The sequence below is a fragment of the Thecamonas trahens genome (genome assembly GCF_000142905.1).
Source record: "Thecamonas trahens ATCC 50062 unplaced genomic scaffold supercont1.5, whole genome shotgun sequence".
Lineage (NCBI taxonomy): Eukaryota > Apusomonadida > Apusomonadidae > Thecamonas > Thecamonas trahens.
In genome coordinates, this window is record NW_013657675.1 from 255,122 (window position 1) to 279,923 (window position 24,802).

Genomic DNA, 24,802 nt, shown 5'->3' on the forward strand with positions numbered 1-24,802 from the left:
CCCACCTTCCACCACCCGCCACCTGCGACCTTTTTTTGGGCAGCCATCGAACAACAGCTCCTCACCCACCCCACCCTTGGACTTGCGCAGAACATGTCGGCTGCTGCTGCTTCGGCGTCCAATGCGGGTGCGTCCAACGCAGGTGGAAACGTGGAGATCGACGAGGACCTCCAATCGCGCCAGCTGGCGGTGTACGGGCGTGAGGCCATGATGCGGCTCGCCAAGTCCAAGGTGCTCATCACGGGCATGGACGGGCTCGGAGCTGAGATTGCCAAGAACGTGATTCTGGCCAACGTCGGCAGCGTGACACTCCACGATACGGCCGAAGTTGCCATTGCTGACCTTGGAGCTCACTTTTACCTCAAGGAGGAGGATGTGGGCAAGAACCGTGCCGAGGCGTGCCTGGGCGAGCTGCAGGAGCTCAACCCGTCGGTGATGACTGTGGCGTCGCAGCGCGACCTCGAGCCCAAGTTCCTTGCCGAGTTCCAGATTGTGGTCTGCGTCTCGACGCCGCTCGCCGAGGCCTGCCGCATCAACGAGTACTGCCGGTCTGCGCGCCCGCCGATTGCCTTTGTCTACACCTCTGCATACGGCCTTGCCGGCGCGGCGTTCTCGGACTTTGGCCCCGACTTTCCGGTCTTTGACTGGTCGGGCGAGGCCAAGAAGTCTGCGATTGTGGCCAAGATCAGCCAGGCGAACCCTGCGGTGGTGACGTGCGTGTTTGACAAGAACGACCCGCACTCGCGACACGACCTTGCCGAGGGCGAGGTTGTCGAGTTTGCCGAGGTCAAGGGTATGACCGAGCTCAACGGCAACGCGTACACGGTGAAGGAGGTGATCAATCCGTGGATGTTCTCGATCGAGGTCGACACGACCGGCTTTGGCGAGTACTTTGACGGCGGCCTGGTGACCGAGAAGCGCATGCCGCGCTTTATTCCGTTCCGCTCGCTCCGCGAGACGCTGCACTCGCCGGGCGAGTTCCTTGTTTCGGACTGGGGCAAGTGGGGCCGCCCGGCCCTGCTCCACCTCGCGCTGCAGGCGCTCGACGCGTACCGGACCGAGCACGGAGGCGCTTACCCTGCGCCCGGCGACGCCGCGGCCGGCGACGCCGTCGTGGCCGCTGCCACCGAGCTCAACGCTGCCAAGCTCGCCGACCTCGATGCCGAGGCCGCGCGGCTGGAGGCGCAGAGCAAGGCGCTGGGCGCGGCGCTCGATGCCATGGACGCTGCGGCGCTCGGCCTCGACGTCGAGGGCTCGCCCGAGGCTGCGGCTGGGCTGAGCGCGGCGCGCACTGAGGTCGAGGCGCAGCTCAAGGCTGTCCGCGACCGGCAGGGCGCCATGGGCTGGGAGCGCATCGACGAAGTCGACGAGGCCACGCTGCGGAGCGTGGCATCGGGCTCGTCGGCCGTCCTCAACGCCATGGCCGCCTTTCTGGGCGGGCTCGTCGGGCAGGAGGTGGTCAAGGCCGGAACGTCCAAGTACATGCCGCTCAACCAGTGGTACCACTTTGACGCGCTCGAGTCGCTGCCGGCCGAGGCTGTCGACCCGGCCAGCCTTGCGCCGCGCGGCTCGCGGTACGACGCCATGACTGCGGTCTACGGCGCCGAGCTGGTGGAGAAGATCCGCAACCTCAAGTACTTCCTTGTGGGCTCGGGCGCGCTTGGCTGCGAGTACCTCAAGAACTTTGCTCTCACCGGCGTGGGCACCGGCCCCGACGGCGAGGTTATTGTCACTGACGACGACGTCATCGAGCGGTCGAACCTCTCGCGGCAGTTCCTCTTCCGCAACTGGCACGTCAAGAAGTCCAAGTCGCTGAGCGCGTCCGAGGCGGCGATGGCCATGAACCCGGAGTTCAAGGTCAAGGCTCTGCAGGAGCGGGTCTCGCCGGACACCGAGAACATTTTCAACGATGCGTTCTGGTCCTCGCTCTCGGGCGTGTGCAACGCGCTCGACAACATCAAGGCGCGGCTGTACGTCGACGAGCGGTGCGTGTTCTACGGCAAGTCGCTCCTCGAGTCGGGCACGCTCGGGCCCAAGTGCAACACTCAGGTTGTCGTCCCGCACCTGACCGAAAACTACGGCGCGTCGCGCGACCCGCCGGAGCGCGAGGCCCCGCAGTGCACCATCCACAACTTTCCGCACACCATCGAGCACTGCCTCGTGTGGGCCAAGTCGGAGTTTACTGGCCTCTTTGAGACCTCGCCGGCCGAGGCGCAGAAGGTCCTCGACCTCGGTTCAGTCGATGCCTACGTCGAGACGATGCAGGCTTCGGGCGCCGGCATCGGTGACATCCTCAACAACCTGCGTGGTGACGAGACATGGGGCGGCGGCGTGACCGACATGCTCAACGACGTCCCGGCGTCGTACGACGACTGCGTCAAGTGGGCCCGCCACAAGTGGCAGATCTACGCCTCAAACATGATCCGCCTCCTCATCCACGTCTTCCCCGAGGACATGCTCACCTCTGAGGGCGGCCGGTTCTGGACTGCGCCCAAGCGCTTCCCCACCCCGCTCGAGTTTGACCTCGCTGACGACATGACCTTCCAGTTCCTCCGTGCCGCCTCGCTCCTCCGGGCCTCCACCTTTGGCATCAACAAGCCGGCGTCGGTGACCCGCGAGACCATTGCCGCTGCCCTCGCCTCGTACTCTGAGCCTGCCTTTGACCCCGCGGCGCTCGGCGACGTCAAGATCGAGTCGGACCCCAACGCTGAGGCCGGCGCCGCCGAGGGCACCGACGACGACATCTCCACCGTCGTCGCCGCCATTGCGCCCATCCCCGAGGTCAAGGCCAAGACCACCACCCTCTACCCGGAGGTGTTCGAAAAGGACGATGACACCAACCACCACATCGCCTTTATCCAGGCCCTCGGCTGCCTCCGCGCCCGCGCTTACGCCATCGCCGAGGTCGACATGCTCAAGGCCAAGCTCCTCGCCGGAAACATCATTCCGGCCATCGCCACCGCCACCGCCATGGCTGCAGGCTGCTGCATGTTTGAGCTGGTCAAGCTCGCCCAGGGCCTCCCCGTCGACGCCTACCGCAACTCGTTCTTCAACCTCGGCGTCATGGCCTTTTCTGCCGCCGACCCCATGCCGCCGGCCAAGATCACCTCTCGCCAGGAGACCATCAAGCCCGACCCCGAGAACTACCCGGACTATGAGGAGGAGCGCGACATCATCGCCTTCCCCGACCCGCACACCGCATGGGACGCCGTTGTCATCGACATTGGCGCCGCAGGCACCGTCGCCGACGTCCTCGCCTACTTTGACTCGCACAACCTCTCGGTCATGTCCATCGCCGTCAACGGCGGCCTCATCTACCGCGCAGGCGCCTCGGGCGACGCCGTCAAGGGCAACGTCTTTGTCGACCACGTTGCCGAGAAGGTCGGCGCAGACGCCTCGCGCGGCTTTGTCGTCATCGAGCCGCTCTGCGAAGGCGCCGACATGCAGGAGATCGAGTTCCCGCCGCTGGTCCTGGTCAAGGTCTCGGACGGCTACGCCCTCTCCCGCACCGCCACCACGTCGATGGGCAAGCCTGTGGATGCGTAAGTGGCTGCTTATCATGCCATCATTGAACGAGTGACCTGTGTTGCCTCCCCCCCATGGCTGTGCCCTTGTGTGCGTGTCACCCACCTGCCTGCCCAGCTTTTGCAACCCCCACCCCACTCTCCACCATGTCAGGCTTTGTCGGCAAGCTCAGCTTGCACGTCCTCTGGGGCCGCGACCTCTACCGCGGCCCCCAGGCGACATGACCCAGGGCCCGGCCTCGCCGTACGTCGTCGCCCGCTACGGCGGCAAGAAGCGCAAGACGCCTGTGGCGGCCGACGACGCCCAGCCGTACTGGGACACCGTGCTGACGTTCAACCTCGCCAAGACAGAGGACCAGCTGCTCGAGCTCGAGGTCCGCGACAAACGCACCCTCCGCGACAAGTCGGTCGGCTACTACGCCCTTGATCTCCGCCGCGTCCTCTCGCCCGCAGGCGCCGAGGAGTGGTTCACCCTCGGCCCGCGCCCGGGCAAGCCGGCCGAGTCTGCCCGCGGCGCCCTCTACCTCGCCATCTCCTTCTCCAAGTTTGTCGTCCGTGTTGATCGCGCCTTTGACCTCCCGCCCCCCAACCGCACCGGCAATGCCTACGCCACACTCTCGCCGCTCGATGCTGCCGTGGGCGCCGCAAGCTTCCGCGCCGGCCCTGGGTCGAGCGACCCGCAACGCAGTCCGGACACAGGTGCCGAGCCGGGGGCCGCCGGTGCCATCGGTCGCGACACCTACGTCTACCTCCGCTACGGCTCGACCAAGGTCAAGGGCGCTGTTGTGCCCGCCTCGCTCTCGCCCGTCTACGGCGAGACCTTCCACTTTCCCTACGTCCCCGGTGCACCTTTGATCGACATCGAGCTTTGGTCGCGCGGCACACTCTCCGACTCCTCGCTTGGCAAGGTTGTTCTCTTCCTCTCTGACTTTGCTGATGGTGAGGTCGACGACTCGTGGTACCGACTCGTCCCGTGCGACGCGAGCAAGGCGGTGTCGGGCTCGCTCCGCCTCCAGGTCCAGGCCTTTACGCTCCCGGACGAGCTTGCGCCATCCTGGATGCCGGTCTCGGGCGCCGCTCCTGATGACGCCAGCCTCTTTGGCATCGCCTCGCACTCACCACCGCCGTCACCGGGCTCGGGCACTGTGCCGTCTGCCGAGCCAGCAGCTGCCGATTTCACCACATCCCATCCTGCCGAGTGGTGTGCAGCCCAGCTCCGGAGCTGGCTGGCAAGCCTCGGCCTCGAACACGCGCACGCGCACGTTGTCGCCAGCGGGGTGTCTCCCGCACAGCTCGCCGATGCATCGACCATCGACCTCGCTGCCCAGCTCGACGTCCGCATGCCCACCGCCAAGCGCGCCTTTCGCTCGCTCCAGGAGCTCAAGGTTGCCTTTGTCAAGTCTGCCCCACCAGAGCTCCTTGCCACTGCGCCGTCCCATCTAATTCTTGCCCCGTCGACGTCGCGCCCATCGTCGCTGGCATTGCCGGACGACTTGGACGTTATGACTCTCCCTTTTGCCGCCGCCGAGCCCAGCGATGTGGCCGCTAATGGCAGCGATGGGGAGGACGACGTGTGCTCGTCTTCATCGTCTTCGTTCTGGACCACCTCGTCTGATGATGACGACGATGGAGACGGCGATGGCGATGGCAGCTCTGCTGCCGCTAGCTCGGCACCGCCGACGACTCCCTCCACCACCTCACCTCTCCCCGACGCCATCCCGGCTGCGACCACCAGCAGCGGCGCCGTCGCGCTTCGCATCATTTCTGGTCGTGAGTACGTCCATGCTTCCGGCATCGAGCTGGACAAGGCCAGCACGTACGTTGTTGCTACATGCGGCTCGGCCAAGGTCCGCTCCGTGACCGTCGCTGAAGAGTTTCTGCCCGTCTACAACACGCCGGCCTGGTTCCGCCTCGCGGACGCTGCACCTGCCCCGACGGCCGCGTCGGTATCAACTTCGACATCTTTCGGGCCAAAACGCTCGGCTCTGAGCCTATCGGCTCGGCCTTTGTTGCTGTGGATGATCTGCCGACCAACGGCAGCGCCTATGACGGGTGGCTCGAGGTGTGTGCGCCGTCCGACGGCGATGCGGCGGGGCCGGTTATCGGCGGCCTCCGGATCCATGCTGTGGTCTCGCGGCTGCGCCTCGCGCTGCTCGCTGCGCGCGGCCTCGGCACCACCGTCGGCGCTGCAGGAGGCCGCGAGCGTGAGCTACGGGTCTTTGCCACCCTCCGCTACGGCTCGCAGCATGCCGAGACGCCAACAGTCGACGCCGTGCGCGGTGGCCAGGTAGACTGGAACGCACCAGCCGTCGAGCTCTGCCCCGAGCCCGGCGCTACCTTTGTCACCGTCAGTGTCTGGGCCCGCGGCTCGCTCTCCAACACCCACCTTGGTTCGATTCGGCTCCCGTTGGAGCGCTTTGACGACGCCGTCCGGCACATTGGCTGGGCCTCGCTCTCCCGCCGCAAGCCGTCCGAGCCCGAGCTCGACCCACACTTTGCCCAGATCAAGATCGCCGTCGCGGCCGCCGCCCTCCCCGCCTTCGTGCTCCACTGCCGGACGCCGGTGACTCACCACGACGACGGCGAGATCCTTGGCCAGGTCGGCGACAGCAGCTGTGGTACCGGCTCCGGCAACGACACCGACATCGACGTGGCTGCAGCCACCGCCGCCGCACGCCTTGGCCTTGCTTCGCCCAGTGGGCCTGCGCCCGACAAGCCACTGCCGTCGCTCCCACCGCGGCTGGAGAAAGCCAACTCGACGCCGGCCATGCCGCGGCCGGCCGACGGCGATTCGCCATCCGGGCACCGCCACCGCCACCGCCGCCGCCGCCGCGTTGGCTCGGGCTCAGCTGCGCGCGATCACTCGTCTCGCTCGCCGTCGTCGTCCTCGCGGCCGCGTGCACGCACCGGCTCCAAGACTGCGGCTTCTCGGGCCCGCCACGGCTCACGCGGGACTAAGGATGCGCTCAACCAATCGCGCTCGTTCTGGGACTGGTAGTCTGGGACATGTGTTATTTGCTCTGATCCTCACACCACCGACCAGCAACAGCCGAGAACTGTCGGCAATTGCACGAGGTGACGTGCTAGGAACCAGTCCATGTACCTGAGCAGGGACCGCACCTCGGAACTCGAGCAGGCATGTGGCGGCGGCTAGGCGGAGCAGATCATGCGGGCCAGCTCCTCGTAGTTGACCCATCCGTTGGGGTCGGGCTGCGCGTCTTCGACCATCGACTGCATCTCCTCGCGGTTAAACTTGTCGCCGTAGCGCGTCATGGCCTCTGTCAAGGTCTTGACCTGGATAAAGCCGGTGCCGTCCTTGTCGAAGAGCTTGAACGAGGCGATGACGTCCTCCGCCGACGGTGGCTTGGACGTCACCCGCGAGGCCATCAGCTGGCAGAACGAGTCGAACCGGATCATCCCACCCTGTCCGATCTGCTGCGCCATCTTGTTGATCTCTGCCGGCGGGTAGTTCTGGCCCAGGTCGCGCAGTGCCGCCCCGAGGTCGGCATACCGGATGCCGCCGCCCTTCTCATGGGCCGCAAACACCTGCAACATGTGTGGGGGGGCAGGGGATGAATGTGAGTGAGTATGCATGTATGTATGTGTGTGTATGTGTGTGTGTGTGTATGTGTGTGTGCGTGTGTGTGTGTGTGTATGTATGTTTGTGTGTATATGTGTGTGTATGTATGTGTGTGTGTGTGTGTGTGTGTGTGTGTGTGTTGCCTGAGCACCTTGGCCGAGTGTCCCCCTCCCTCCTCCTCCCCCCTCCTCCCCTCACCCTCCCCTCCTCCTCCCCCTCTCCCTCCTCCCCCCCCCCTCCCTCCCACTCCCCCCCTCCCCTCCTTTCACATACTGCACGGTACTCATTCATCTGCTCGTCGTCGGCCATGGTGCTCTGCAGGCGTCAAGTCTTACCACAGTTCACCCTCCACCAGCAGACCACCCACCACCCGCAAGCGGCAGTTACCACCACCACCACCAACCACCACCACCACCACCACCACCACCACCAACCACCACCACCACCACCGTTACACCCCACCTCACCCCACCCCACTTCACCACCACACTCCCCTCCCTCCTGAACAAAGCCCCTCTTACTCCCTCCCGGCCACACCGCCATGACCGCCCCACCCGCCGTGTACGCCACCTGTACCTCCCTCCCCCCCTCCCCACGCATACACATCACTCACATCACTCACATCGGCCTCATCCAGCTTTGCCTTTGAGGACCTCTCAGACTCCACGTCAAGCAGACAGACAGAGCCGATGCGCGCTCGGCGTACCGGACGCACGACTCCGGCCGAGGCAGAGTACGATGACGCCTCAACGGTCCTCTCATCATCGGCTGCATGGGCATCCGAGTCGGCGGCGAGCACGCACTCGCTGCTGACAATGACAAAGTCCACAGGTGCGCTGCCAGGAGAGACCAAGTTTGAGCGTTCGCTTCAGCGGACGCCACGGCGGTCGTCGCAGAGTACGCCGCGGGCGCGGGCGCGGGCACGGGCGCGGTCGAGATCAAGCGCAAGCCCCGACACAACCCCTCGGCCCCGCTCGCGGCCGCGTGCCGCGGTGTCCACTGTCCGCACAAAGCGATCACGGACATCGTACAAAGCATTCGCGGCCGGGCTGGATGAGAGGATGAAAGCACGGACCGGCCCGCGAGTTGTCGACAACAGCGCCACAAGGTGGATCCGTCGCCGCCGCCCGCCGCCGCCGTCGCTTGACGGCGCCGCCAAGCCTGGAAACTGGCAGGCGACGCCCGGGCCGGGCGACTACGCTGACGGCGCTGCCGCATCGACGCTCTCCAAGCGTCTCGATGCCGCAGACCGGACGCAGGCCGACCGACAAGCGGCGTGCCGCGCTCCTCGCGTGGCGAAAGACATCAACGCCGGGCCCGGGCGCGTACCGCAACGCCGCGCCGTCGACGCTCAAGCCGTCGTCAACCGGCGTCTCCATCCCGCGATCGGCGCTCTCGTCGCATGCAGCCTTTGACTGGGCCAAGTTTGGATGATGTGGACCTGCGGCTAGTGCTGCAATCAGCGCCCGTCCGCACAAGATCCGCCCTCTCCCGCACTTTGTCCCCATCGAACGAACAGCTGAAGTTGCGGAAGGAAAGAGTCTAGACCGAGCGCGGGTCCCGGCAGGCAGCCGGAACTACAGGCTCGCCTTGATTGTCCGCATCACTGTCAACCGTCCTCTTCCCGCACGCCGATCTGCGGCAAACCATTCAAAGCAGAACCCTTACCTGTCCTCCCTAGCCGTACCCTGTACCTTGGAACCGCTTTGCCTCCCACTACAGGCCCGGCGGCATTGGGCGAGTCGGCTAGGTGGCCGAGCTGAGCCGCACTTGAAGGTACACACGTGCTGGACATTGGATACGCGAAAACGTTTCGCCTCCCTTTTTTTGCTCCACCACCGACGCACACCTCTCCGTCTCACAGGGGAGGCACGTCCTTTCTCCTCTTCTTCCGCACCGCTGTCCACCATGCAGGCTTCGGTACAGGCGCCAGTTGTCCTGGCCCCCGAGGCCCGCCCAGTCCTTGCAAATGCCTTCCATAGTCTGGTCCTTCTCGGTACGCCCCTTGCAAGCCCCCCCCCCCCCCCCCCTGCCCGCCTCTTGGCCGTCACGCCCGTGTCGCACCCGGACGCGTGGCCACTTGGACGCGTGGCCGATGCTTTGCCACCCGGTCGCTCCCGACCCCCCCCCCATACCTCCTCCTGCATCCCGTCATTGCCCCTGGACACCACAAACCACCCTACGCGCTAGTGCGGGGTACCGCCCCCCTATTCCCGGGGTTAACCCTGTATCCTCCCGTCCTCAACGCCTCCCAACCCGGACCCCGTACGCCCGCCCCAGGCTGTGCTGATCGGTGGTGGAGCTGGTTTTATTCGGCGGCCTCTGTCTTTCCGCCCAGCCGCTATCTGCCGCCGGGTCATCTCCGCAATTTCCCGCCCCCCAGCCGCTCCCGAACCTGCCGCTCCTCCTCCTGGCGCAACAGCGGCTGTCTCGGTTGTTGCGAGACGCCGAGCCTATGCCCCATGTCTAGAGCATGTCTCTCGCTCTGCTGTGGGCAAAACACCGACTCTGCTTTGCCGCTCGCCGGCTGTGACGTAGCTGACTCGGCCGCCGCTCGTGCGGGGTTTTGCACGCGTTGGCAATATCTCAATTTTCTGCATTTTTTAGCCACGCGCCACTCTCTGCCCTCCCACCCCCTCCCACTCACTCGGTCAAGGGCGGCAGGGTCCAACGTTGCGTTCCTCGACCTCTCCCAGGTCACCATGCACCTGCCAGCGGCGCCAGACAACGGCGAGCGCGAGCCGCTGGAGCCTGGCGAGATGGAGGTGGATCTCGACGCGCTCATCCGCGACGGAGTGCGACGGGCGTTGGTCGACCGAAAGCCGAGCGAGGCGCTCGTGGACGAGCCAGAGGCGTCGGACGACGGCTCGCTCGAGTCGTCAACAACGTTCACCTCGGAGTCGTCCGAGTCGCTGTGGTCGTCAGCCACGTCTGGCGAGCGGAGCGAGACCAGCTCCGAGTCTGCAGGCACCACGCCGCGGCTTGCCCTCATCAACCTCGAGCCGCTGCTGCTCTCGTTCTCCATGTTCCGCAACCGCGACTACTGGGGCCCTGTGGCGCTGCCTGTTGTGCTCGAGTCGTACGTGGCCGAGCAGCTGTCCAAGGCTTGCGCCGACGCGCCAGGCGCATCCAAGGTCACGTACGTTTTCTACCTGGCTTGCACCGGGTTTTGGGTCCACCTCGAGCGTGCTCGCGGGCTGACCAACGCGGCCACCGTGGCCGCCTCACTGGCCATGCTCATGGACGGCGAGCTGCGTCCCGAGGCTGTCGAGTCAGCCTTTGCGCCCATCTCTGACCGGTTCCTTCCGTTCAAGGACGCGTCATCGTTCCAGTCGTGTTACGACGTGACTTTTGGCGACACGGTGCGTGCCTTGTCGCGTGCGCTCCGCCACGGCCTCGTTCCCGCGTCGTGGTCCAAGCTCCCTTCGCACCTCCCGTCGCCGCGCCACTGGACCGCCACAGATACGGTGGTCGACTACAACTGGATTGTCGCTGGCAAGCTCATCGGTTTTGCGGGCCCCTCGCTCTCGGCTGCCCGGCCGTCGACGCCGGCACACTTTACTCCGCTCCTGCAGCGGGTTGGCGTCTCGGCCATTGTCCAGCTCAACGGTGATCCCAAGACCTACGAGGCGGCCGACTTTGTCGAGCGCGGATTTGCCCACTACGATCTGTGCTACAAGGACGGCTCGGTCCCGCCGGCCGGGGTTGTTCCACAATTCTTGCACATCTGCGATACCACCGATGGCATCGTAGGCCTCCACTGCCGCATGGGTGTCGGCCGGACCGGCACCCTCGCCGCCGCCTACATGATGTATCGCTACCGGTTTTCGGCCCGTGACGCCATCGCCTTTATCCGTCTCGCCCGCGCCGGCACCGTCGTCGGTATCCAGGCACTCTACCTTGAGAAAGTCCAATCGACGCTGTGGACCGCCGGCGAGGCTGTCCACGCCGGCGCCGAGCTCGACGACCTCTCGCCCATCTCGTCGCCTCGCGACGCCCACGACGGGCCTGCCATGCACGTTGCCGCCCCGGTCCGCCCCTCGGCAGTCCCGCGCCTGGCGCTCACAGCCCTCGCCGACAGGGACAGCTTCGGGCCAGCGGCCCCGTCGGGCTCGTCTGCCACCGCCGGCCGCTCCGCCTCTAAGGGCCGCGCCAAGGCCGAGGCCAAGACCTCGCCGGTCTTTGACTACTCGTTTACTCCGGAAATTTCGCAGGACGAAGTGGCGCTTTGGACGCGCCGCAACCAGCGAATCTCCATGATCTATCACCTCAACACCCGCGTCGGTCGCGCAGCGCTGTTCATCACTCTCCTCAACGCATACGACTCGCTCGTCGCCGCTGTCCCATCACTCATCGACGCCCGCCCTGCCAACCTGCTGCCGCGCCTCATCAAGGCCGTCAACGCCGAGCAGCAGCAGGCTCTGCCCGAGCCACAGGCTGCCCGCCCGCCCTCGCCGCTCACCGTCGCCTCCAAGATCAGATCGCGCTCGGGCTCATCGACGTCCTCGATGGCCTCCTCCGGCTCGGTCGCGTCGTCGTCGTCGTCTCGGTCGCGCCGCTCGTCGCGTGCCTCACGCGAGCCCCGCGACACTGATCGCAGCACCGACCGCACATCGGCCAAGGCCAAGGCCAAAGCCAAGGCCAAGGCTAAGGCCAAGGCCAAGGCCAAGGCCAAGGCCAAGACCCATGACAACCGCGCGCCATCGCCGAAGCGCGCGCCGCCCAAGGCAAAGGCCAAGGCCAAGGCAAAAGCCAAGTCAAAGGCCAAGCCCCGCTCCTCGTCGAATGGCTCGACCTCGCATGCGTCGCGCTGATATGTCTTGCGCACCCCATCCCCCGCGCCTGTTGCCTCATTCCTGGCGCGCCGGCCGGCGTCCAAATGGTCGTTGCCGCCGGCATGCCCAGGCACACGCAGCTTGCGACTCATTTTTACCAACCTGAGCCATTTGCCGTCTCTGTCGTTGTTTCGCCTCGATTGCGGCCACCCGGGCACTCTTTCTCTTTCCTTCTTCCCCTCCTGTACCTTGCTCGGCACCTGCGCGCCGGCACGACATCAAACGAAACCTCTTGGCCGGGCATCATGTCTCGTGGCTGCGCGCGTCTGCTTGTTAATGACCAAGCTTGCGGACGGTGCGAACGACGTCAACAGCCTCAATGACATCACCCTCTTCAAAGGCGATGCCGTCGAGAACTAGGCCACCCTCCTGGCCGGTCCCAATCTCGCGGACCTCGTCCTTGAACCGCTTGAGCGAGTCCGGCCCGCGCGGGCCTCGGCCACGACCTCGCCGGCGCGGACAACGCGGACCGCCGCCGAGCGCGAGAGCACACCCGACTTGACCCGAAAGCCGCCAATGTTCATGGCGCGGGCCTGCGACCGCGAGCCGCCGGTATAGGGGAAGACCTGAAGGACCGAGGCCGTCCCGACAACCTGGGTCTCCTCCACCGCAGGCAGCAAGTCCTCGACCAGCGACCGCAGCGTGTCGTCGAGGTTGTAGATGATCGAGTGCCGGTGGATGGGCACTCCCTTGAGCTTGGCAGCAGCGGCGGCGTTTGGCTCGACCTTGGTGTTGAAGGCAAGGATGTGCCCGCCGGTGAGCGCCACCTTTTCCACGTCCGAGAGCGTGACCGCGCCGACAGCGGCGCCAAGGACGGCGAGCTCGACCTCGTCGGTGAGCGCGGCAACGTTGTCGACGCAGCTCTCCAGTGCATCGACCGAGCCAGCTACGTCGGCCTTGACTAGAATCTCCAGCACCGGTGGCTCATCTTCGGACCGCTCGCCGGCGGCCGCCATGGCCTTGCGGGCCTCGGCCCGCGCCGCCATCCGCGCCCGCCGCGCCGCCGCCCGCTCGCGGCCTGTCGCCTGCTTGGAGAGCTGCGGCGGCGCGTTCCGCTGCGCCGCCCGTGACGCGGCCAGCCGCTCACGGTACGCAGTCTCGGCTGCGGCCTCTTGTGCCTCGAGCGCTGCAGCCTCGGTCCGCGCGTCGAGCACGGCCTTGGCCTCGGCCTCGGACGCCACGGCGACCACCGTGTCGCCCGCCGCCGGCAACTCCTTGAAGCCGACAACTTCGCCGACTTGCGACGGGCGGAGCTCCTTGAGCATCTTGCCTGCGGCGTCGCGGATGCCTTTGACCCGCGCCCACGTCTCGCCGGCTACCAGCGCGTCGCCGGTCTTGAGCGTCCCGCGTTGCAGCAGAAGCGTGGCGAGCGGGCCCATCCCCTTGGCCATCCGCGCCTCGAGCACCGAGCCCTCACCTGGTCCGTCGACCACCGCGCTCAGCTCGAGCATCTCTGACTGCAGCAGCAGAGCCTCAACAAGGGCATCGAGGCCCGACTCTGAGCCGTCGGCAGTTGCCACCGTCGGCACGCACAGAACCTCGCCACCCTGCTCCTCGACCACCACTCCATGCTCCATCAGCTGCAGCTGGACGTTGAGCGGGTCAGCGCCGGGCTTGTCCATTTTGTTGATGGCGACCACCAGCGGGACGCCCTCGCGCTTGGCATGCCGGATCACCTCCTCGGTTTGTGGCTTGACGCCGTCGTCGGCGGCAACCACAAGGACAATGATGTCCGTGAGGAGCGCCGACCGCGACCGGATGCCGTCAAACGCGGCGTGACCGGGTGTGTCGATAAAGGTCACCGCCGAAGCGCCGGTTCGTGCAGGCGGCTGGCCAGCGCCGCCACCGCCCTTGCCCTTCTTGCCCTTCTTGCCCTTCTTGCCCTTCTTCCCGCCTTTCTTCCCGCCCTGCCGCCCACCGACAATCGTACCGCCCACCATCACCTCAAACGCCGCTAGGTGCTGCGTGATGCCGCCGGCCTCGCCGTCAACCACAGACGTGTTGCGCAGATTGTCAAGCAGTGACGTCTTGCCGTGGTCAACGTGGCCCATGACCGCCACCACCGGCTGCCGCGGCTCTGCTCGCTCGTCGTCTGCAACGCTCGCCCCGCCGCCATCGCCGGCCGATCCGGCGCCGGCCGCCACCAGCTCAGCACCTTGCGCACCTGCGTCCTTGATCTCGGCCTCGACCCCAAAGACTTCGGCCACTAACTCGGCCACGTCGAGCGGAATGCGGACAACGGGCGCGTCGCGCCGAACCCGCCGCGGCAGCCGCATCCCAGCATCTGCCAGCGCCCGCCGGAGCAGATGCGCCTTGACCCCGAGTCCCTGCGAGAGTTCCGCCAGCGTCGGCGGGACAGTCAGCACAAGCTTTTTGCCCACGCCTGCGCTACCTGCGCCTCCCATGCCTCCCGATGGCCGTCCCTGGCCTCTGCGGGACGCGTTGTGACCACGGCCGCGATGCGGACCACCCAAGTGGCCACGATGGCCGCCGCCGCCTCCGCTGCCACCTGCCCCGCCACCTCCGCTTACACCTCCTCCACTCTTCCCCCCCCTTTCCTTCCTCCGCCTCCGCCACCGCCACTTCCGCTGCTCGCCCATGCCCGCGACACAGCCGCCGCCGCCGCCGCCGCCGCCACTGGCTGGCCCCCCGCCGGCCCTCCTCCCGCAAGCAGCCCTGCTCTCCAGCACGCCACACGCAGCATACTCTACCTTGCTGACCGAGAGTGCCCTACCGAGGTGTCGCTACCGTGCTACGCGCGCGTCAGGTGTGCCCTCTCCCAATCTTGGCGTGGCGCTGTTACCCGTGCCCCCCCTCCCCCTCCCGCCATTGCCGACGCGTCGTGACGTCGGGATCCCTCTCGCTGCAAACGCCCGGCTCCCCGGCTTGGCCTTCCGGCTCCTCGTCGACCTCCCCCTTCGCTGTTGCTCCATATTACACATCGCAGCGACAGAACATTCAATTTAGTTGAACTCGATGCCCTGCGAGAGCGGCATGTCGTTCGAGGTGTTGATGGTCGCCGTCCCGCGACGCATGTACTGTTTCCAGGTGTCCGAGCCCGACTCCGACGAGTCGCCCGAGGCCTTGTTGGCCTGGAAAGCGCCACCGATCTCAGCGCCCGACGACGAGGTGTTGACGTTGACGATGCCGCAGTCCGAGCCGTAAGGGCCGGTCCACCGGGCCATCGAGCCGATCGAGGTGGTGAAGAGCGCCGAGGCAAGACCCTGCGGGACCGAGTTGTTGATGGCAATGGCCTCGTCGAGGTTCGAGTACTTGACGGTGTGGAGGATCGGCAGGAAGAGCTCGTCCTGCAGCAGCGGCGAGTCAGCGCTCATGGCGGTGATGGTCGGCGCCACAAAGTTGCCGCGGGTCTCGTTGCCGTTCGACTCGTGCGTCACAATGTCGCCGCCGACGAGGATCTCGCCGCCCTGCGCCTTGATCTCGGCCACGCCGGCCTTGAACTGCTCGACCGCAGCCTTGGTGTGGAGCGGGCCGTAGAGGATGCCGTCCTCCAGCGGGTCGCCCATCCGGACCTGCGCGTACAGCTTGGTCAGCCGCTCGAGGAACTCGTCGTGGATGTCCTCGTGGAGAAGCAGACGCCGCGTCGACGTGCACCGCTGGCCGGCGGTGCCGACCGAGCCGAAGAACACAGCCTGGAGCGCGAGGTCCAGGTTGGCGTCGGCCTCGACAACCACCGCGGCGTTGCCGCCAAGCTCGAGAATCGACCGCCCGAACCGCGACTGCACCACCTTGCCCACCTCGAGGCCGACCGCCGTCGAGCCGGTAAACGACATGAGCTTGATCCGCTCGTCAGCAGCCATGGCCTTGCCGATCGGCACATCACCCTGCACAAGCGACGAGATCGCACCCGGCAGCGAGTTGGCCTCCAGCACGTCGGCAAAGATCTTGGTCACAGCCACAGACGTGAGCGGCGTCGTAGGCGCCGCTTCCACACGCACACGTCACCGCACACAAGCGCAATCGCGGCGTTCCACGCCATCACAGCCACAGGAAAGTTGAACGCAGTGCAAATGCCCACAGGGCCGAGCGGGTTCCACACCTCGTGCAGCAGGTGGCCGGGCCGCTCAGAGTTGAGCGTCAGGCCGCCGATCGTCCGCGAGAGTCCGGTCGCGTAGTCGCAGATGTCCACCGCCTCCTGAACCTCGCCAACACCCTCGGCCTTGATCTTGCCCATCTCCAGCGCCACAAGCTTGCCCAGCGGCTCGAGCTTCTCGCGGAACGCGTTGCCGATCTGCCGCACAATCTCGCCACGCTGCGGCATCGGCACGCCCTGCCAAACCTGCTGAGCTTCCATGACATTGCCCATCACACGCTCGTAGTCCTCCACAGTCGCCGTCGTAACCTTGCCAATCTCTTCGTTGGTGTACGGCGACGTCGAGCTCACAACCTCGCCAGACGCATCCCAGCTCCCGTCGTACACGCCCGAGTTGGTCTCTGAGAGACCGAGCTCAGACAGGAACGACGTGTCCTGCGACACCCGCGCCACGCTCGCCAGCGTCCGCCGCGCCGACATGCGGATTCCATTCGAAGCAACAGAGAACATCGACCTGTGGACATGCCCCCCGTGCCAAATAAAAGTCAAAAGACCATGCCAGCCGATGGCGACATGGTGACGTGAGCAGCGACAGCAGGCGACCGAGTCCGACCGACCCGACCCAACCCAACCCATTGCCACCAGCATCACCCGGACCACCCACCGAGCCATCCCCGCCCCCATCCCCATCCCCCATACATGTCATACTCCCAGTGTCAGTCCCCTCCCCTTCTTTGCCTCCCGTCCTCCTTTCGTGCTCACCACCTCTGCTCACACGCACCCAATCTCCATCACACAGCAAGTGCGTTGCCTCCCCTCCCGCACCCCCTCCCGCACCCTCCACACACACTGTAATGCCTAGCACCCAGTCCTGCCAACTACTCCGTCCATACCTGGTGTTATTTGTAATTCAAGTCGAGTGGTGCCCTCCACGGCTACACTCACGGGTGGTAGTACTTGCGGCCAATGGCGGTGGGAGGTGGCGTGTGACGCGGCGTCCACGTGTCATTGCCGTCACACCTACCACCAACCCATCAACCACTCCCACAGCAGTTTGGCGGTGAGCCACGCGAGATATCAGCAAGCGCAGTCGCCGCCATCGCAGTCCCCAGCGCACTCGCCGAGCTCTGAGCACGCATTGCATGAAAACTCGCAGATCGACGTGATGCAGTCGCCGATCGATGAGCAAAAGTTGCCGAGCGTGTCGCAGATGGACGAGCAGCAGTCGCCTGAGCAGCAGTCGCCGCATGCGTCGCCGCCGGCGTCACCGACCTGGCCAAACGCGTCGCCCACGGCTGAAAACGCGTCGCCCATGCTCGAGACCATGTCGCCGAGCGCGTCAGCCACCGAGAGATTCGACATAGTCGCCGCTACGTTGCCAAAGTGCGCCACAGGGCTGCCGAGCAGGACGATGGCGGCAACGCCGCCGACGGCCATGCCCGCCAGCAGCGCCCCGTTGTGGTTCTTCTGGCGCCGCCGTCCGTCGCCGCTCTCGCCGTCCCGCCGCCGCGTCTCGGCCATTTCGCTCTGTTCAGCCTTGCGCGCTGGATCCGGCTCGTACAGCACCATGCACGTGTGCTCACACGCCATGTTCTCGGACACGGACGTCCGCACCACGGCATCAACGTCGGCGTCCGAGTCGGCCAGCCACGCCCGGGCCGTCAAATGCACCAGTCGCTGCTTGCAAAAATGCGCGAGACCGGAACGTACGCCGACCGCGTCGCCGTCACCGCCAGCGTCCGGAACTCCCCGGACGGCGTCCGGCCGGTCAGCTTGAGCACACGGGGCAGCTCGCCAGTGTACTTGCCCGACACTACGATCGGCGCGCCACAGTACAGGTCCGGCACAGGCTCCGGGTACACTTCCACGTCGGTGCCGGCAACCGCTAGCGAGACGTCCGCCAGGACCGGGACCGACGCAATCGCCAGCAGTCGCTTCATCTGTGGCTCGATCTCCGACGCCGCAAAGACCCGCGCCGAGTACCCGCGCCCCAGGATCGCCAGCTGCTTGAGAAAGTACATGTTGCAGTACGGCCCGATGCCCATGGTAAAGTAGCGAATGTGGCTCCGCTTCGTCCGCGTCGAGCAAATCTGCCGCTCGTTGGAGACTGCCCCGTCGGTGACGAGAAAGACAAAGGCGAGGCCAGCCACGTCGCTCAGCATCTTCTCCGCGAACCGCAGCGGCGACTCGATGTCGGTCAGCCCGCGCGCGTCGACCGTGTTGAGCCACGCCTTGGCCGCCTCGCACGATTCCGGCGTTGCTGCCACCATCGCCTGCGAGTGCACCGCAAGCTCCGAGTCAAATGCAATGATGTTGAACATGTCATACGGTGTGAGCGAGTCGAGCCCGCTCCGCACCGCCTCTAGCGCAGACCGCATCGGTGAGCCGCCCATCGAGCCCGACCGGTCGACCACAAACACAATGTTGCGCCGAAACGTGCCCGCCAGCTCATCCATCGCCGGCGGTGCCACAAAGAGCGAGAACGACGGCCGCGGGTCATACGCCGCGCCGTCACCGTCCTCCACAAGAAGCGACGCTACAATGTCCTTGTTCCACACCGAGTAAGAAATCTCAAAGTCGCGGTTCGAGACCGGGCCCGAGTTCTTGTCGAGCGAGAGCACAATGTGCGATTCGCTCTCGCTCTCCACATGCATAACATGCGACGCCGAGCCCCATGACGACGACGGGGTTCCTGCGTTGATCGTCACCCCGATGTTGATTGCTTCACGGACAGAGCCGCGCAGCAAGAGATGCTCGGGCACCGCCAGCGGGACCCGGAGCACAAACGCCCCGGCCTCCACGTCCAGGTCCTCCAGGTACGTCACCGTCACCACAACGGTCTCGCCGGCAGGCACATTGGTAAACGGCATGACAAACACAAACGGGTTTGTCATCAACCGTTGCAGCACAGCGTCCTCAGAGTCGCCTTCGGCTCTCGCACTGCCGCTGCCACCCAGACTGTACGGGTTCCCGGCTCCGCTGGCCCCGCCGCCGTTGGCCTGCCCCACCAATCGATCCTGCTCCTCCTTGATTGCATTGGCCTCTTCGTTGGGCAACACGAGCGTCTCGAGCACCCGGTCGCGCCCAATCTGCACCTGCGCCGCAGAAACTGTTGCCTCGGGATCCTTGGGCATCAGGAACGCGGCGTCCACTGCGCTCTTCCCGACGTTGACAAAAGCGGCCCGGACAGTGACGACGGCAGTCGCAATGTGGCACTCGACCATGACATCCACAGCGTCAATGCCAAACATGCTTCCACCTGTTGCCATCACCAGCGGGCACGAGAGGTGCTTGGTCACCGCCGCCGGCACTTTGGCTGGCGCCGAGCCGTTGCCCTTGCCGCCGCCAGCGCCCGCAACGCCAGCATCATACGCTGGCGGCGGCGCCATGTCGCCACCTCCATTAACACCACCACCAGTACTCGGACCTGCCTGATAAGCTGGCGGCGGGGCAGCATGATCCGAGAACGACGACGCCGACGAGATCGACGACGACGCTGACGAGTGTGAGGCCTTCGGCGGCGAACTCGGCGAGCTCGGTGATCCGTAGCCACTCGCATGCTGGCCCGGTCGTGGCGAATGGTTGGTCCCCGCCGAGCGCGAGTACGACTCGTCTGACGAGAACTCATCCGAGCCCATGTCCGATGTCGAGCCCGACTGATGATATGCCGCCGACGGCGGCTGCTGTTGCGGCGGGTTGCTTGTAGGCCAGCTCATGACCAAATGAAAGTTATCCTGTGCCTACGCTCGTGATGGTGTCTGTGCAAAAGATGCGACACTCTCACACACGTCTTCTCTTGCGCTTCTCCCGCCTTCCCTGCCCCCTTGCTACCGTGTTGGAAGTGAGGTGTCGCAACGCCTCACCGTCGGCGTGGGTAAGCGAGGAAGGCCATTTTGCGGTGAATTGGCCCGAAAAGCCGACTAACGGCATGGCATGTGCACCAACCAAGCCATGTTTGATGCGGTACGATGTCGTCACCAAACGCGTCATCAACCCGTTCATCCTTCTTGTATCCACGGCTTTATCATCACCCACATGCACTGCTTGTCTGTACAGTCTAGAGATTGCCTCCACAAGCTCTGCCTCGACATAGTCGGCATGCCGGCGGAACGACGGCTTGCCACGCCGACGCGCTGCATCTTCAGAGTCGCAGCTGAACCCAACCTGATCACACACACGCACACTTCCAACGACCACAGCTGGAAACAGTTTCTTCCTTCACACTCCCCCCTTACCCAATCCAACCCCCCTCCCCCCCCTCCCCCCTCCATCGTTCATCCCCCCCCTCTCCCCCCTTGCCCTCCATCGATCATTCGTTCATTCGTTCATTCGTTCATTCGTGCATTCGTGCATTCGATGACAAACAGGACACAGCCTCGCTCTCGTTCCGCACCCCTCTTACCCATCCACACACACCATGTCGGGCGCACTGTGGGTGGACAAGTACCGCCCGAAGACCCTAGACAAGATGGACTACCACAAGAAGCTGTGTAACCGCCTGGCAGCCATGGTACGCCCATCTTCCAACCCCCCCCCCCCCCTCGCCTCGGCTGGTCATGTAGAATCAACCACTCACACACACACTCTCCCCCTTCCCCCTCCCCCCCCCCCACTCCCATGAGGACAGGCCGGACATGGTGACTTTCCACACATGCTGTTCTACGGTCCGTCGGGCTCGGGGAAGAAGACGAGGATTATGGCTCTGCTACGCGAGGTCTATGGTCCGGGAGTGAGCAAGCTCAAGGTGGAAAGCCGCGAGTTCACCAACCCGGCATCGACATCGTCGGCCAAGGCCGAGATCACCCTCATTTCTTCGCCGTATCACATCGAGGTCAATCCGTCCGATGCCGGGAACAAGGACACCATTGTGCTACAGGCGCTGCTTTCGGAAATGGCTCAGACTCGCTCGCTCGTCGGTGCAGGCGGTATGCTCGCATCGAGCGAGGCCGCGCCGGCTGGACCGTCGTCGACTGCGTCGACGGCCGTGCCGATGGAGACTGGCGAGCCGGCTGCGAGCTCGGCACCGTCGTTCCGCGTGGTTGTCATTGCCGAAGCACACCGGCTCTCGCGGCAGGCCCAGAACGCGCTACGGCGGACCATGGAGACGTCGGCCAAGACCTGCCGGCTCATTCTCACCGCCACCTCGACAACCGGGCTCATCGACGCCCTCAAGTCGCGGACCATCCCCATCAAGATTGCCGCGCCTTCGGTCGACGACGCCACCGCCATTCTCAGGCATGTTGCCGCCAAGGAGGGTCTTCCGCTCGACGACGCTCTCGCCGAGCGCATCGTGATCGAGTGCAAGCGCAACCTCCGCCGCTCGCTCCTCCTCCTCGAGGCCAACTCTGTAGCCCAGAACGCCTTGCCCAAGCCCGACTACGAGATCCTCATCCACAACATGGCCACCTCTATCCTGGCCTCGCAGACTCCGGCCCAGCTCAAGGCTGTTCGTGCTAACCTCTACGACCTTCTTGTCCACCAGATCCCACCCGATGTCATCATGCGCACCCTCGTCGCCGAGCTGGAGGACAAGCTCGACACCGAGATCCGCCACGCCGTCGTCTTTGACTCGGCCATCTACAACCACCGACTCGTCCTCGGCTCGAAGCCCATCTTCCACCTCGAAGCCTTTGTCGCCTCCTTCATGTTCCGCTACAAGCAGTACCTCATGTCCATCAGCTGATTAAAGCCATCACTGCCGCAGCCCCCCTCGCTGAGCCATTCACTCCCACCTGACGCAGCCATGCCCATGCGCTCGCCAGGCGCCCGGAACAGACAAGGGCGCCGACAACGAGACACGCCACCACAGGCAGCACCCTCGTCGCCCTCACAAGACTATGCTCGCGTCCTCCGTGCCGACCATCCGCTTCCAGCCTGGGCCTCACCACCAACGTCGGCCGCTCCTCCGTCAGCTGCGTCTCAGCCGCTCCGCACCCACCGCCGCCCGGCATCGTCGGCCCGCGCCCGCCGTGCGCTGGCGGCTGCTCCGGCTGCTCGAACTCGCCGCCCGCCACCATCGCCGTCACCCTCATCGTCGCCATCGCCCTCGCCCTCGCAACCACGCCCTCGCCCACGCCGGCTGCCTCGGCGCCGACCCCTGCCAGAGTGGGACAGCGGCTCCGGTTCTCCGGAACGATCGCGTGGCAGTCGTCACCGCCCGCAGCGGGTGCTCGATCCGCCGACGCCACTTGCTCCACAGCCGATCACCGACACCACTCCTGTCCGGCTCACCGGTGCGTCGGAATACTCCATTCCCGACGACGACTCGGACTGGAACGCCATCTACGCCGGCGCTGCCGCCCGATCCCGCTCAGAGGCTGCGGCCCCGGCCGACGAAGAGTATGTCTTTGCCTGGATGGGCTTGCCCGAGGCCTCGACCCGCGACGCTATTGCTGCTGATCTCGCTGATGAGACTGCGGCCCAAACTGCACTTCGGCTGCGGAATGCCCGTGCTCGCAACCGCGGCCGGGTCCGCCGCGCCCGCGCCTCCGACGTCCTCGCCCCACGTCGGGCCACTCGTCGCACCACCCACCTCCGGGCAACAGCTATTGAGCCGGCGCCGGCACTGACGCCTGCCCGGGCTCCGCAACTCTCGGCGGTGCAGGCGCTCGAGAGGCCAGCTACGCCGCCGGAGATCGAACTCGGTCACGACGACGCCGTCGAACTCATTGCCCGCATCGAGTCGCTGGCGCTTGCTCCGCTGCCGCCACCGGACGAAGGCCTCGACAATCTCGACTACGACGCACTGCTCGCGCTTGACGAAGGCCTGCCGACCAAGCACTGTTCGCCCGATCAGATTGCGGCGCTGCCGCGTATTACCTACATTCCTGGTGCTTCATTTGACGACATGTGCAGCGTTTGCCTCGACGGCTTCGCTCTTGGCGAGAGGCTGACTCTTCTCGCATGCGGCCACGCTTTCCATCACCCATGCATTGGACAGCACCTCGCCCGTGCCGTGTTCTGTCCCAACTGCCGGGCGCCTGTTGAGTAGCTCGAGAGCGATATGAGTTGAACGAGCTACAGCTCGCCTGAGCTGAGCTCCGAGTCGGTGGTCACCGACGTGGTCGACTCTGATGCGAATGTCGAGTCGAGGCCGGCCAGGGTGGCACCGACATCGGCCGGTGCAACATCGGCCGGCACGCCAGGGGCGGGCTCGAAAGCGGGCTCGTCGGCCGGTGCATCAGAAGCGGCGTCAGCAGCTGCGCTCTCGCCAGACTTGCGGAGGCGGAGCTGGTCGATGCAGACACGGACAAATGCGACTTCGGCGTCGATGTTGGCCATGGCCTCCAGCGGGTTGGCTGCCGGCGAGCGGAGGAGGGTCGGACCAAAGCAAACGCCGAGATTGTTGGGCGACATGAGCGTGACCTCGACCACACTTGGCTCGGCCATGTCGGAGAGGAGGTTAAAGAGGGCGAGAAGCGAGGCCCGGTGCAGCGGCTCGATGTCGTCAAGGACCGCGAGGCAGGCTGACGGGTCGGCCTCGGCTTGCTCGCCAGCAGCAACCGCAGCGTGGTAGTTGGCCGTCGGCACCGCAGGCTCTGGCAGCGAGCGGAACCACTCTTTGAGGAGCGAGGCAAGCTCGTGGATGTCGATGTTGTCCGGGATCGGATGGTCGCGCTCGAGCGCGTCGCGAATCTGGTCGATTGAAGTCTTGGAGCCAGGCTTGCGGAATACGCCTTCGGTCGTCAGCGCGCCGCGGTCACGCATGAGCTGGAGCATAGTTGTGAGGACCGGCGGGACCGGCGCCTCGGGTGTTGCTAGCTGCGCGAGAGGCACGCCAAACTGCGGGTTCTCCGGCGGCTCCGGCTCGACAGGCTTGGACTCGGATGACGATCCGCCGCCGATGTGCGGGAGGCGCGGCAGCCGCCGCTTGCGTGCGCTCTGCTTGCCAGCCTTGTACTCGATGACCTCAAACGGCTTGAAGGTCGGTGTGTCAGGTGTGTGGCTCCTGACAAAGTCGATCAGCTCCTCGTCAACGTCGATGTCGTGCGCACTGGCTTCAAACACCTGCGCCCGAGTCACCGACGCCCGCGCACACTCGGCCTCGATGCCTGCCAGCGCCACTAGAACTTCCTTGGTCGCCGCCGTCCGCGTCTCAAAGTCGGCCTGGAACTGGCGGAGGACAACCGGCATGCGCTTGGAGTAAAACGCGTCGAGGTAGTCGTTGGTCGACTCGACGTCGCCGACATATGTCTCATGCTTGCCGTTGGCGTCCTCGCTAGACTTTTTGCCTTGCGCGTCAGCTTATCGAGCTCCTTCTGTCTCGCGCCAGAGTCCTCCTTGCGAGCCTCGAGCGTCTTCTGGGCAATCTCGGCTTCCTTGGACGCTTTGAGAAAGGCCATACGCGATTTGCCCAGCGCCGAAAGCACCTCCTTCTTCTCCTTGAGCAGCACTCGGCCCGACGAAGTCAGGCTCTTGGTCGAGCTCTCCAGCTCGGCCTCGAGCTCTGCGAGCTTGAAGATCGGCCCGACGTTGAGCGCGGCAGCCATGTCGCGAGACGCGTCGGCCTGCGAGGTCCACAGCGCGAGGCACCCGGTGAGCCCTGCTGCGAGCGAGTCTTGCGACGCCGTCGACCGGCCAATGTAGTTGCGGAGCGACGACTTTTTGTTCGCTGTCTTGACCAGCTTCTCCAGCTCGGCCGCCACCGTCGACGCCAGCGAGGCTCTCGCCCTCAACAGCGAGTGCAAGTCCTTGACAAACGACGCCGACTCGGCAGCAGCGCCCGACACCGTGTCGAACCCGTCCCACAGGCCGCCGAACGAAGCCTTGTTGGCCTTGGCCACATACTCTGTCATCTTGTTCCAAGCCT

At 65.5% G+C, this 24,802-nt stretch overlaps 11 protein-coding genes across 11 annotated transcripts in view; 6 read left to right on the forward strand and 5 right to left on the reverse strand.

Annotated features, from left to right (window-relative positions):
• AMSG_01266 (ubiquitin-activating enzyme E1) overlaps positions 1 to 3,546 on the forward strand; it is a gene marked incomplete at its 3' end in the record, with an annotated part of 4,095 nt that extends 549 nt beyond the window's left edge. Inside the window, exon 2 of the mRNA XM_013906420.1 lies at positions 91 to 3,546. Within this exon, the coding sequence (XP_013761874.1) occupies positions 94 to 3,546 (3,453 nt within the window). The 5' untranslated portion in view covers positions 91 to 93. The remainder of the gene's footprint in view (positions 1 to 90) is intronic.
• A 199-nt stretch (positions 3,547 to 3,745) lies between these two features.
• Positions 3,746 to 6,839, forward strand: AMSG_01267 (uncharacterized protein; the record flags this gene model as incomplete). Its single annotated transcript, XM_013906421.1, has 2 exons — positions 3,746 to 5,470; positions 5,515 to 6,839. 2 exons carry the CDS (start codon positions 3,746 to 3,748, stop codon positions 6,520 to 6,522), a joined length of 2,733 nt encoding a protein of 910 aa, XP_013761875.1. The 3' UTR covers positions 6,523 to 6,839.
• AMSG_01268 (calmodulin) lies at positions 6,517 to 7,436 on the reverse strand. The gene is made up of 2 exons (XM_013906422.1): positions 7,378 to 7,436; positions 6,517 to 7,070 (listed from the first exon to the last, which is right to left on the reverse strand). Exons 1-2 carry the CDS (start codon positions 7,411 to 7,413, stop codon positions 6,675 to 6,677), a joined length of 432 nt encoding a protein of 143 aa, XP_013761876.1. The 5' UTR covers positions 7,414 to 7,436; the 3' UTR covers positions 6,517 to 6,674.
• Positions 7,437 to 8,283: 847 nt separating this feature from the next.
• On the forward strand, positions 8,284 to 8,775 carry AMSG_01269 (uncharacterized protein). The gene has a single exon (XM_013906423.1). The coding sequence runs from the start codon at positions 8,344 to 8,346 to the stop codon at positions 8,536 to 8,538; it is 195 nt and encodes a 64-aa protein (XP_013761877.1). The 5' UTR covers positions 8,284 to 8,343; the 3' UTR covers positions 8,539 to 8,775.
• A 180-nt stretch (positions 8,776 to 8,955) lies between these two features.
• On the forward strand, positions 8,956 to 11,918 carry AMSG_01270 (uncharacterized protein; the record flags this gene model as incomplete). The annotated part of the gene is made up of 2 exons (XM_013906424.1): positions 8,956 to 9,100; positions 9,769 to 11,918. Exons 1-2 carry the CDS (start codon positions 9,013 to 9,015, stop codon positions 11,916 to 11,918), a joined length of 2,238 nt encoding a protein of 745 aa, XP_013761878.1. The 5' UTR covers positions 8,956 to 9,012.
• Positions 11,919 to 12,212: 294 nt separating this feature from the next.
• Positions 12,213 to 14,344, reverse strand: AMSG_01271 (translation initiation factor IF-2; the record flags this gene model as incomplete). The annotated part of the gene is made up of 2 exons (XM_013906425.1): positions 12,213 to 12,347; positions 12,386 to 14,344. The coding sequence occupies 2 exons, from the start codon at positions 14,342 to 14,344 to the stop codon at positions 12,213 to 12,215; spliced, it is 2,094 nt and encodes a 697-aa protein (XP_013761879.1).
• A 536-nt stretch (positions 14,345 to 14,880) lies between these two features.
• AMSG_01272 (aldehyde dehydrogenase 7 family) lies at positions 14,881 to 16,276 on the reverse strand. The gene has a single exon (XM_013906426.1). It carries the CDS (start codon positions 15,758 to 15,760, stop codon positions 14,903 to 14,905), a length of 858 nt encoding a protein of 285 aa, XP_013761880.1. The 5' UTR covers positions 15,761 to 16,276; the 3' UTR covers positions 14,881 to 14,902.
• Positions 16,277 to 16,942: 666 nt separating this feature from the next.
• AMSG_01273 (von Willebrand factor type A domain-containing protein) lies at positions 16,943 to 19,835 on the reverse strand. The gene has a single exon (XM_013906427.1). The coding sequence runs from the start codon at positions 19,707 to 19,709 to the stop codon at positions 17,655 to 17,657; it is 2,055 nt and encodes a 684-aa protein (XP_013761881.1). The 5' UTR covers positions 19,710 to 19,835; the 3' UTR covers positions 16,943 to 17,654.
• A 552-nt stretch (positions 19,836 to 20,387) lies between these two features.
• AMSG_11645 (uncharacterized protein) lies at positions 20,388 to 21,696 on the forward strand. Its single transcript, XM_013906590.1, has 2 exons — positions 20,388 to 20,503; positions 20,621 to 21,696. Exons 1-2 carry the CDS (start codon positions 20,411 to 20,413, stop codon positions 21,674 to 21,676), a joined length of 1,149 nt encoding a protein of 382 aa, XP_013762044.1. The 5' UTR covers positions 20,388 to 20,410; the 3' UTR covers positions 21,677 to 21,696.
• A 652-nt stretch (positions 21,697 to 22,348) lies between these two features.
• Positions 22,349 to 22,984, forward strand: AMSG_11646 (uncharacterized protein; the record flags this gene model as incomplete). Its single annotated transcript, XM_013906591.1, has 2 exons — positions 22,349 to 22,499; positions 22,539 to 22,984. 2 exons carry the CDS (start codon positions 22,349 to 22,351, stop codon positions 22,982 to 22,984), a joined length of 597 nt encoding a protein of 198 aa, XP_013762045.1.
• Positions 22,940 to 24,629, reverse strand: AMSG_01275 (uncharacterized protein). The gene has a single exon (XM_013906428.1). The coding sequence runs from the start codon at positions 24,124 to 24,126 to the stop codon at positions 23,011 to 23,013; it is 1,116 nt and encodes a 371-aa protein (XP_013761882.1). The 5' UTR covers positions 24,127 to 24,629; the 3' UTR covers positions 22,940 to 23,010.
• Between the last annotated feature and the right edge of the window lie 173 nt (positions 24,630 to 24,802).